The sequence below is a fragment of the Tachypleus tridentatus genome, chromosome 6, assembly GCF_004210375.1.
Source record: "Tachypleus tridentatus isolate NWPU-2018 chromosome 6, ASM421037v1, whole genome shotgun sequence".
In the NCBI taxonomy this organism is placed as follows: domain Eukaryota; kingdom Metazoa; phylum Arthropoda; class Merostomata; order Xiphosura; family Limulidae; genus Tachypleus; species Tachypleus tridentatus.
Window position 1 is genome coordinate 45,770,775 of NC_134830.1, and position 13,164 is coordinate 45,783,938.

General features: G+C 36.3%; 1 protein-coding gene across 2 annotated transcripts in view; it reads left to right on the plus strand.

Annotated features, from left to right (window-relative positions):
• Positions 1–13,164, plus strand: part of NO66 (Bifunctional lysine-specific demethylase and histidyl-hydroxylase NO66) — a 55,106-nt gene that overhangs the window by 19,794 nt on the left and 22,148 nt on the right. For both annotated transcript variants that reach the window (XM_076504389.1, XM_076504390.1), the window contains one exon: positions 12,516–12,599. In XM_076504389.1, coding sequence (XP_076360504.1) covers positions 12,516–12,599 — 84 coding nt within the window. The remainder of the gene's footprint in view (positions 1–12,515; positions 12,600–13,164) is intronic.

A 13,164-nucleotide genomic window follows, 5' to 3' on the forward strand; every position in this document is an offset into this window, starting at 1 on the left:
AGGCAGCTGGTGTCAGTTTCATCATATGTGCATATGTATTTACTCAAAATACAAATGATTAACTAGAAGGGGAACTAGCATTTTAATGCAACTGTCCTCTTGGTGGACTCAGCAGATAGTCCGATTTGGCTTTGATATCATTTGATATCTCTCTCTCTCTCTCACACACACACACACACACACACACACACACACACTGACTTTAAACCTAGTTAATGCAACTGAAAATACATAGATAAAGTAGATGATAAAAGGGAATAATAAATGAATGATAAACACAACCGTAATCAAATAAATAAAAAGTATGGTTATGTGTGAAGCTGGGAAACTGACATTTTGATAAATATCATTACAGATTGAAAAATTTTAGGGAATAGAATGGTTCCATGGGGTAAGGAACTCCGGGACACTATGAATATATGAGAAGCTACAAATGAGGAATAAAAAAAAAAAAAATGAATGGTTAGCTAAATCGTCTGATCTAAACAGGTGTGAGTTAAAATGCATTTATGAGGACATGTAAGGATCTTTCTACTTCATTGTTCAAGAAGTACATTGAGGCAATGCCAAACAGATTTGAGAATTAAATGAAAAACAAGAAAGTCCACTGAAAATATTGAAATAGATGAATGAAGAAATGACCAAATACTTTTGCTGTTCATTTGTTTTATTCAAACAAAATTTATTTAGAATTAACATTATTAGCCATAGTAATTTATTATTGAGAAATAAGCATTTGATGTTATAGGTGTGAATATATACAGTATTTTCTGTTTCTTAGTTTTAAATCATAGCAGTTGGTTAGGGCCTGTTACCTGGATATTCAAGGACATTGAATGAGATATGAAGTATGTTTCTCAAACTTGAAATGAGCTCATTATCCAGAAAAGGAGAGACAAAAACTAAAGCAAAGATTGTTGAACATATTTATTCAATACAAAGCACAATAAAATAGAAGTTTTTGTTGTGAATGTGTATTGAATTGATTAGAGATGTGAGAGTTGTGCTCAAAGCAAAACTGGCAGCTGGTATCAAGTGTAAGTAGCATATCTCTTACACCTTAACTATTATCTAATTCACTGACAAAAAAACAATTTCTTTTACTATGTTAGAAGTTATTTTTCTTGCAAGAAAACATGGATAATAACCTGTCCTAGTTCCCCTTGAACAGGCAGGGTATGTAAGACTGACAAGGACTATAATCTATTTCAACTCCTGATTTTTCCATCCCTTTCCTGTGGGACCAGTTAGATCTAATGTAGATTTTGTTTTCTTTTTTTCAGATATATGACATTTTATCCCTTTCTACTATTCCTTATGAGACACTTTCATTTTTACTTCATGATCAATCTTCCCATCTCTTTTTGGTTTTTCTCCTTTCCTTGATATTTGGGTTCATGCCGATCAATTTGCCTCACAATTCAGTGATGGGAAAAGCATGCCTCCCCATCCCCCCAAGCTTAAGTTCAATTTGTACTTTCATACTATCGTGCTGATTGTTTCGTTTTGGACTAACAGTTGTGATGTTCTGTATTACCTGTTTGGGGGGTGGCTCCCAAATCTCCTGTCAGTCTAACCCATGCCTAATATTCTCGTCTGCAACCTACCCTTACAATTCTTTTCTGAGGTTCTCTGCAGAAATCCTTAGGGGTTTTCCTGGAATACCTTTTCTCTTCTTTCTTTCACCCCCTCAGTGTAGATTCCTGTATGTGGTGTGGGGACCTTCCAGGAAAGGTTCTGTTCTTTCAGTTTACCTCTTTTCTGATCTAAACATCTACCCACATGTTTGCAGCTCGTAGCGATCCGTGAAGGGGAGGAGATGATCCTGGTGGTTGAGGGATTGAACCCAAACACACCACTTTGGGTTTAATTCCTGTAGATGGGCAGCCTTGGGGTTGGGCTCCCTTGGGTTAGTTGGCTGGCCCACTTGGGCTAGAGTCAACCAAGTTCCAGTGTTGGATGTTCTCAACAGGTGCTGTGGGCATTGTATCTGATGCTGGTATTTGGGTATGGTGCTCACGAAACCTTAGTGTTGCTGCAGTGTTCATGTTTGGCATTGTAGTGTTCCGTGGTTGGTGGGGTCAGTGGGCACAGAAATACTCCTTTTTTCTTATTATGGATTCTCCAAATAAACACTTAAATAAAATAATGAATAAAACTGTCCATAGGTAAATGACCACTTCTTGAAGATTCTGAGCAACAATCTTCAACATCTGTAACATCTGTCCTACCTTATTTTTCTTATACTACATTCTCTTTCAGACAAACCTTTAGGGCAAATTTCTCCCATTTTCATTCAAAATGGATTATAGGGACTTGCTGGCTCTCCAAATTCAGTAAAGAAGCTTTGATCTGGTGACATATTGGTGGAAACATCTACATCTCAACATAGTGAACTCCTCTTGCATTCAAAGACAATTGGAGATATACCTATTGAGGTTACACTTCATGAATTCATTGCAAGGAGTTATTGTTGAGAGGGGTTTGAAGAACATCCCCGAGTCAGAGATTCTTGCTGGTTTCTCCACCAAAGGAGTTTCTGCAGTGAGGTGTATCTACACTTGTAAAGATGGAATTACGATGCCGACCAATGTCTTTGTTCTGATATTCTTTGTTCCACCTGCCACCATCAAGGCAAGTTATTTAATTGCAGGGTATGGCCATACACTCCAAATCCTCTCAGATATTTCCAGTGTCGGCAGTTTGGTCACTCAAAGACGTCTTGTCATGACTTGTTGCAGTGGCAAGGATCATGATGTTTATAAGTGTGAAATGGACCCTCATTGCATCAGTTGTAATGGCTCTCACCTGTCCTACTTTCGTTCTTGCCCTAAATGGTTGGGAGAAAGAGTTGCAGCATTTGAAAACGATTCATAACATTACTTATCCTGATGGTTAAAAGTTGCTGTCCACTACTTCCTCTCGGACGTATTCTTCCGCACTCATTCCATTACTACAGTGGGAATGCAGACAGATCTCTCTGTGCCTTCAAAAGAATAGTTCTCAAACAAAATGAAAAGTCTTTTGCCCTCCATGGTTAAAAAACTTGGATACAGGCATTTGCTCAGATACATCTTCTCCCACCTCAAGATGCAAAGCAATAATTTGTTTACGTCCTCAGTTGCTGGAATCCTCTTTCAGCAGCAAAGACCTGTGCAATTGACCCAGACCATGACCTGTGGAGGTCAATAGACATCTCTCAAATAAAGACAGTAAAGACAAAAGAGGGCTATCCACCCAATTTGCCTATGAGGTTTTCCTTCTAATTTGGATGACATCAAAAGACTGATTGCTTCCTACCATTCTGTATATCTTTCCTTGTAGGAAATGCTTCTGAAACCTGCCAATACAGTCACCTTTAAGTGGATTTCTTTGTACAGAAATGACAGGCTGTGTGATGGAAGGGTGGTACTGTTGGTTGATCAGCATGTGCCAACTCTGTCTTTGCCACTCAACACACCCTTGAAGGCCGTAGCCATCCATGTTTCCTTTGGTCGTACCATCACTGTTTGTTCTCTCTACCTGTCGCCTGGAGAGACATGCGATCAATTAGATCTTGATGCTGTTATTGAATAGCTGCTGTCTCCCTTTTTAATTGTGGGGGACTAATGGACATCATCCCCTCTGGAAAAGTGCTGATATTGATAGAAGGGGTCGCTCCATGGAGCGTATGCTCTATGATCATGACCTTTGTCTTTTCAAGTGGTTCTTCTACTTATCTTTGTGCACCAAGTCAGTTCTCTACTGCTATTGATCTCTCAATTTGCTCCCTTTCACTATTCTCTCATTTTTTATGGAGGGTTGACAATAATTCATAAGGCAGTGATCATTTTCCTGTAATTTCGAGAGAGATTGGCCGTGGTCTGTGCCACCAGACCCAAGTGCCTGGTGGAACCTGGATCACACCAACTAGCCTCTTTCACTGCTCTTGCAGAACTTGATCCTGCCATCATCTGTAAGCTGTCAATAGATGACTGTGTGGCAGAAGCAACTGACTGTATTATACAAGCAGTTGCTCATTGTATTCATGAAACCTCAACATGTTTTCCACGATATCCTCGTTCGTGGTGGACTCCTGCCTGCTACATGGCACGGAAGGTTCTGAAACGGGTTTGGGATACTTTTCATTGGTTTCCCACACCCTTGCACTGCATTGCTTTCCAGTAGGCCTGCACACCTGCTCAGGAGGAATCTTTGGATAAGTTCACAACAAGCATATCTTCCACCACCAGTTTCAAAGTCATATGGGACAAGGTTTGGAAGGTCAGTGGGCTATATATATATATCATTCTGTCTGATTGATAGGAAATAACTGATACGTGGAGAATCACCGATACTCTAGGTGAAAGCTTTTGCCAGGCATCTAGCATTTCTGCTTCTTCCTCCACCTTCTTAGCCATCAAGACTCGGGTAGAGCGATCACCTCTTTCCTTTTCGAGCTGATTGTTTTTATGACTGTAATCATTCCTTTATACTGGTGGAACTCAGACTGGCCCTTCATTGGTCTGGCAGTACATTGGTTGGACCTGATGATGTACATTATGAAATACTATGCCATCTATCTCCTGTTTCTCTTGTTGTTCTTCTGATTGTTTTTAACCAGATCTGGCAAGAGAACGTTTTTCCTGATGTTACCACGCTGTTGTCTTAACTTCTCTAAGCCTGGGAAGGATCCCAAGATTCCTTCAAACTACTGTTCAATTGCTTTGATGAACCGTCTCTGTAAAACTTTAGAGAGGATGGTTAATGCTCGTCTTGTTCAGTTCCTGGAATCAAATAACCTCCTCTTGCCCACCCAGTGTGGGTTCTGACAACAGCATTCCACTATGGACCACCTGATTTGACTTGACACATCTGTCAGAGAAGTGGTTCTTAAACAACAACATCTTGTATCAATATTCCTTAACATTGAGAAGGCTTATGATACAACATGGAGGTATGGCATTTTGCAAGACTTCCATATATATGGGTTACGTGGTCATTTGCCCATTTTTATTAAAAAGTTTTAATGGACAGGAGATTCCAAGTTCCTGTGGGTTTGACACTTTCCCGTTCTTTTCTACAGAAACTTTTAGTCTCTCAGGGCTGTTTTGAGTGTCACATGTTTCAGTATAAAGATTAATGCCATCACTGAACAACTCTCTCTCACTGTTGCAAACAAGCTCTATGTCAACAACTTTCACATCTCATGTCAGTTGTTGAATGTGAGATACATTGAGCAGAAGCTACAGACTGCCCTCAATTGTTTACTGAAGTGGACCACAGCAAATGGCTTTAACTTCTCTCTATCTCTCTCTAAAACTGTTTGCATGCACTTTTGTCACCAATGGGATATTCACCATGATCCAATACTCTGTATCGGTGAAGTTGGGCTACCTGTGGTACCTGAGGCAAAGTTCATGGGGCTTATCTTTGACTATAAGCTGACTTTTATACCATACATCAAGCAGCTATGAGTCAAATGTACAAGAGCACTGAAAATCATCTGTGTCTTCTCTTCCACCACTTGGGAAGTGGATTGATGTTCTTTGCTAAAAATATATCGTGCTCTCATTTGATCAAAACTGGATTATGGATCATTGGTCTGTGGCTCTACGAGGACCTCGGCCTTGAAGATGCTGGACCTCATTCATCATCAAGGACTTAGGCTCTGCACTGGAGCTTTCCACACTTTCCCAGTTCAGAGCTTATACATAGAATCTCATGAACCTCCTTTGCACCTCCTGTCATTTGCAACTGACTTTACTATATGCTTCAAAACTTCATTTCTTACCAAAGCATCCCACTTGGGGTTGTGTTTTCCTTCCTTTGTGGGCTATACTTTTTCAGGACAGATGATCTGCCATTGCTCCTTTTGGCTTTTGTATCCAGGCATAATTGGATGAATTGGGTCTGTCCTTGGATGACATTACTGTATCCACCTGTCAGCCCATCCCACCACAGTTTCTTACAGTCCCCAAATGTGACCTGTCTTTAAGCCATCTGAGAAAAGCAGGCACTCCCAATTGGAAATTCTGTCTGTTATTTGCTGAACATTTTTTGAACCATCTTTCCATTCCTATTTATACAGATGGTTTAAAATCATGTAACTTTTTGGGTTCTGTCATGGTTTGTTGTGGTTCGGTGGTTGCATGCAGAATCCCCTCTACAGTTTTTATGTTTGCTGCTGAACTGTACACCATTTCTCTTTATCTGGATCACATAGAAGCTAAGCAGTACTCAAACTGCACTATTTATATTGACTCTCTCAGTTCTCTACTGCTCCTGGAATCGCTTCACGTTAGTTCACACCTTGTTCTCGCTGATATTCAAAACCGACTGGCCCATTTCTCTTTAACATGTACTTCTATCCAGTTTTTCTGGAAACTGGACCAAGTTGGTATTTGCAGGAAGGAGCTCACCAACACTGCAGCTTAATCTATCTGCTCTGGCACTATCACAGCTATGCTTGTTCCTTACAGAGGCTATGGTCCTGTATTCAAAGCTTGGCTCTGTGCCAGTTGGCAGTTGACTTGGAATGAGCAACGTGAAAACAATCTTTTCCAAATAAAACCCTATATTGGACTTTGGCTGTCTTGCTTCAGTAAGAATTGGAAAGAGGAACTTGTTCTAACTAGACTACACATTGGTCACAGTATTTTAACTCATCTTTTTATTTTATTTGGGACTGATGTACCAATGTGTAGTCTGTGTAACAGTCAGATCACAATAAGCCATATTTTACTGTCTTGCCATCATTATGTCTCTCGGTGATGGTGCTGTTTTAAACATGTTCTGTTCCAAGGTTTAGCCATTGTTATTGTTGATGGTGACATTGTCCACCTTGGAAATGTTTAGTTTTTTAAAGGCCATTAATCTTTTTAATGCTATTTAAGTTTTTTAATTTATACATTAGACCTTTTTTAATGTGATTTCCTTTTAAGAATCACAGTTCATCTTGTTTGATTTTAAATTAGAAAATGGCCGCAACATCAAATAATTTGAAACCAGAACTGGAAAGGCCAACTTCAGGTGACTAATGCTGCTGTTTGAACTACCTTTTAGTCATCCTGGCAAGTTATTATTAAAATTTTGCTACAAGTCTTTTAAAATTTTTATTACTTTCTGAAAATAGCCATAACATCAAATAACTCGGAACCAGGACTGGAAAGGCCAACTTCATGTGACTGATGGTGGTTTTTGAACTTACCTGTTAGTCTTTCTGGTGAGTTATGATAATTATAATTATGCTACAGAAAGTCCTTTACAACTTGTATTACTGTAGTTTTTCTCTTACTGCTGTAGACTAGAAGTGAACATTGGTTTTAATGCTATTCGTTTTTTTTAAACTTTGTTTTGTTTCACCTCAATTTCCTTTTATGAATTTTACCAAATTTACTTTAATTTTAACTTTTTTACCAGATGTTTGGTGCAGATAGCCTAGTTGCTTTGTGCCATAAAACACCAAACTAACCAACCAATCTTCCTTCCACCCTAGCTCATTTGTTGTCTTCATCTCTGGCTTTGCCTATGTGGTTCCTCTGTTATTGAGACTCTCTAGGTCATAATGCAATTTTGGCTTGGGTCATTTACCATTGACTTATCTTTGGGGTATATGTATGGCCCCATTTCAGTAGTGATACATCTTTAACATGATATTAGAAACAATAGAGCCACAAGTGGCTTTCATCCAACAACATTCTACCTTTACCAATATGAGTACATATTTGTCTCAGTTGGAGCCCCATGCGACACCTGTTATTGTTTCCCATTCTTCTCCTTCCCAACCCTTACCTGTCTCTTGTGCTCAAGGTGTCTCTTCTTGTTTCAACGATGCACCCCATGTCACCAACAGTTTTGGTCTGGTGGTAGCTCAATTTGCTGATTTCATTCATTGCTATCAAACTACTGTCCAATTGCTTTGACGAGCTGTCTCTGTAAGACCTTAGAAATGATGGTTAATGCTCGTCTTGTTTGGTTCTTCGAATCAAACAACCTCCTCTCGCCCACCCAGTATGGGTTCCAATGACAGCACTCCACCACAGACCACTTAATTTGACTTGAAACATCAATCAGAGAAGCCTTTCTCAAATGCCAACATCTTGTATCAATATTCTTTGACATTGAGAAGGCTTATGACACAACATGGAGGTATGGTGTTTTGTGAGACATCCATACATATGGGTTACATGGCCATTTACCCATGTTTATTACAAATTTTCTAATGGACAGGAGATTCCAAGTTCGTGTGGGTTCAACACTTTCCCGTTCTTTTGTACAGGAACTTGGAGTCTTTCAGGGCTGTGTTTTGAGTGTCACACTTTTCAGTATAAAGATAAATGCCATCACTGACCAACTCTCTCTCACTGTTGCAAATGGGCTGTATGTCGATGACTTTCACATCTCGTGTCAGTTGTCGAACATGAGATATATTGAGTGGCAAGTACAAACTGCCATCAATCATGTACTGAAGTAGACTATGGTTAATGGCTTTAATTTTTCTCTCTCTAAAACCTTTTGCATGCAATTTTTCTGCCAACTGGGTATTCACCCTGATCCTGAACTCTGTATCGATGAAGTTTTGCTGCCTGTGGTCCCTGAGACCAAGTTCTTGGGGCTTATCTTTGACCGTAAGCTAACTTTAGGTGACTGATGCTGGGTCTGGTACTTGCCTGTTAGTCTTCCTGGCAGGTTGTGATCATTACCATTCTGCTACAGGAAGTCATTTACAACTTTATAGACTGGATGTCTACATTGGTTTTATGCAATTTTCTGTTTTTAATTGCTGTTTTGTTTTTACCTTCGTTTACTTTTACAAATATTACTACATTTACTTTACTTTTACCTTTTTACTGGACATTTGGCTTCTCATTATTACGATTTTGCTGTATGTCTTTTAAAACTTCTATTATTTTACATTTTGATAATGGCTGCTATGACACATAACCCGGAACCAGGACTGGAAAGGCCAACTTCAGGTGACTGATGGTGGTTCTTGTACTTACCTGTTAGTCTTCCTGGTGAGTTATGATCATTACCATTTTGCTAGAGTAAGTACTTTACAACTTCTTTTACTCTGCTTTCTCTCTTAACATTGTAGACTAGGTGTCAAGATTGGTTTTATGTTTTTTTCAGTTTTTCAATGATGTTTTGTTTTACCTTCATTTCCTTTTCTGTATTTTACTACATTTAATTTGTTTTTACCTTTTTATCGAACGTTTGGCACAGGTAGCTTAGCTGCTTTGTGCCATAAAACACTAAATCAATCAATCAATCCTTTAGGAATGTTATTGCCTTTTGGAAGGTTCCAGTCAGTTCCCAGATTGGTTGGGTGGGTGGGTGATAGACATCATTTTGATGTCGAATATTGGGTCCTTGGATTGACAGATCAGTGCTAATATTTGTGATATACCTGAGAGATGGAATAATTCAATTCCCATGCTATTTAGTTTTAGATGAAGACAATATGATCCTCATCCTTTCTCCACATGGATGTCAGTTCTCAATAGCATGGAATTTGGATGTAGTTGACTTTCTGAGTACAGTCTGTCTCACCCTAGCCACTCTGAAACAATGGGCAAATCCATTGTTTTACCCATTTTTTTATTAATGGAATTGAGCTATATTTATTTAATATGGTTCAGAACACAATTCTGACATTTTTCATTCCAACTTAGATGTGCTCCTTTCCTTTACTGCTCATTTCCAGGGGTATTCCTCAGATGTTTGTAAGGGGCGCTTATATCATTCCCTTGCACCAATTTTACATATTCAATGTGGGATTCTAGCTACTTTTGTGAGGAGAGATGAGTACTTTATTAGAAATTGTAATTTCCTACACTGAAAATCTACTTCTGACAGGCACCTAGCTCCTCTCACACTTCCCACCCTTAATCCTCAATTTAATCTGGTGCTTACTTTTTTTCGAAAGTTCAAGGTGAGGGCATGTGAGCATATTGTGCTACTGTTAGTGGAGTAGGGATGCATTATTTGCCTGAGTGACATGTTGAAATATTTCAATTTCTATAGGGGAAAGCAGAAGGCTTATGGTATGCATATAAAGAGCGGTCTTGAATGAGAATAGATAGTTTTCTGAGAAGAGGTAAGTTCCTATTGGAAATACAGTTTCAGTGTAGGAAAATTATAAATTTAATACATATTTTCTTCATTATTTACACTGCAAAAACTATGAAAAGAAAGTTCTTGAAATATTAGTAAATGGAAATAAGTTTTGAGAATTAAATTATGATCTGACCCAACTACAGAGGTATCTCCTAAAATTAAGAGTTATCATAAGTGAAAGAGTTTGTTATCAAATGTTACCGGTTGATTCCCATTGTGGTTTATCATTGTTTAATGAAGATTTATAAGAACAGTTGTCTTGTTAAACCAATGTGCCAAAATTAAGGTGCATTTAGAAATAAACTTGCAGGATTTCTAAGTTCATTTTTACAATCATTTAAAAAAAAGAATGCATAGTTTATAACTATTTTAATTTTCTGTACAATTGAGAAACTTAATGGTACATGTTTACTGTGCCAGTTGTGGTCTGCCATTCTTATATACAAATGCTCCTTTTCAGAAAGTAATTTGATAAAACCCAGATATGGTGTTTCAAAGTAATTGAGTTGTACAAGGATTGATGAAACCAGTTTTCATGGATTTGTTGAAATTTCCTTCAAAGAAATTTTATTTTAAGTTTTACAATAAAATTTAAGATTAAACAGATAGTGTAGCTTTTGGTTTACAACTAGGAACTCTCTCTTTTTTTGCTTTTGATATTATTTTGAAAATATTTATTAACAATTGTTCTGATAATTTTAAAATTATAGTTAACCATAGGTATGTAGGTGATACATTTGTTATTCTTAGAACCATGATACTCAATTTCCAAACAATTTGAATGTGCAATTTTCTAGCATTACATCATTTTAAATTTCTGTTTTTAAACCTTCATATTGATAATTTAAATAATTTAAAATAAGTTCTACCAATAAACCAACTTTCAGCAGTACTGTTTAGTCAAAATGATAGTTTTATACCTTTTGGATGTGTAAAAAAAATATATTTGTTAGTTTAAGTTGCTTATCACCGTGAGGAATATTATATTCACTAAGAAGTAGATGTCAAAAATATTCCCTTAAAATTTTATTTCCAATCAACTGTAGTTAAAAATATTACTGAAAACTTTAAATAAGTTTTACAAGCCCAAGAAAGTGAAATACATGTATAATGTTTCCAAAGTGTTTTCATTAAATAATAATGTCAGTTTGCCATTTAAGTGGGAAGATATAAGGTAAGGGATATTCTTAAGTTGAACAATGCACAGTTTTCTGGTTGTTTGGTATATAAACCTAGCTTAAAATGTTCTAAGCATTTATAAAACTTGAAGTTACACAAATGGCTTCAGAACATACAGAACAAAGTTTTTTTTGTTTTAGTAGGTTGTTGCATTATTTTCATTTTGTTGTCCCGTACTAAATTTGCGTGTGGTTAAAAAAACAATTAGGAATGATTACAGCTTCACAGAGCTACTGGTTTTAACAGTGCATTTTTGAAATCATGAAGTATGAAATATGAAGAAAAAAATAGCATTTTATGAAGGTTAGTTTTGTAGAACAATACTGTTCATATTATACGTGCTAAAGTAATTAAAGAAAACACACATAATGGCCGTGAATTTTAACCTCAGTTCTTTTGTGACAGCTGTCAGTCATTCAAACCTGAGAATCCTATGTGATTTATTTTTAATCTACAGATTATCACCATCTCATCAGAAAATATCAATACCAATATAGCGTGCATAACAAAGAACTGGTAAACTGAAGGAACTTGAGAAAAATAAAAAATATCTAGGATTTAACATGTCAGTTATAAACAGAAAGGAAGTTGATTCTGATTTGGCTTGAATTATTTTATAAACTTATTTTTATACACAAGTTGTTGATGCAGTTTAAGTTAAATAATTGAATAATAATCTCATAAATGTTAGTATATTGTATAAAATATAGATAAATGAAAACCTGTCTTAGGTGTTGTTTTTCTATCCATTGTGTGTGTTGTGAGTTTAACAGTATGCAATATCAAGTTTGAATTGTAGTATTTTTATAAAATTTCTTGTAGTTGTTGTGCATATAATTTGTTTCAGTGCATAAGTTGGATTTGATTGTTGCTAAATAAATTGCACTTTGTACTTATTTTTCTGGTTCTTTCAATTACTAATGAAAGAGATTTTATTAATGAACTAACAAAAGAAATGCTTTTTAAATGTTTTATAAAGTATGTTACATATGTGTAGAATTTTTTATGCAAGGAAAATTAAATATTTTTTGTAAATTGTGGCCCCCAATTAATTTTTGAAAACTGTTGGAATATTGTAACAGTGATGTCAGTTATTATAAAGTGGTTCTTTGCTTTGAAATATTACACATTAATTTTTGTTAAAAATGAGTGCATTGATGTTTTAATTTGTTTCATAGTTAAATATTGATATATGTGTGTGTATATATATATGAAAAGAATATTACCTGCCATAGGCCTCAACTCCAGAAGACAGCCACTCTCTTCATATTACCTTGTCTACTTGTCAAAAGAACACATGGGGTGACTTGCTGGAGAAGGTAAATGTGTAGCCTCTGTTATGTTGTTTATGTGGGGAATCCGTTGTTGAGATTAACTTTATAAATTGTGACTGATACATTCCAAGACTAAATATTTATTAACTAATTGCATATTAACAAGTCTTATTGTTAAGGAGATATAAAAGAATAGTCAACTTAAAACTATTCTTTCTTTGTAACAGCAATATTAAATAGCTTGTTCACAGCATTAGGAATTAGAAATTAGAAGTACTAGAAAGGAAATGCAGAGTTAGGTATGCAATTTTAAGAAAATGATACAGTGAAATGTTCAAATTATGCTATAAATTTTTTAACATATTTAATGTTATAACTAATTTAATTTTTTAAACTTGGCTTAGCTTTTGTAAATGGAATAAAAGTACTTAGATGTGTATGAATATGGGGCCATGAAACCAAAAACATGTCAGTGTCCAGGTTAATTTAGAATATTAAGATAAAACAATTTGTGAAGATGATGTCAGTTCGAAGTATACATCAGAAGTATATTGAAATGATCATTTTGTATCTGTAATATTTTACTTACACTGTATTATTCTTACAAACT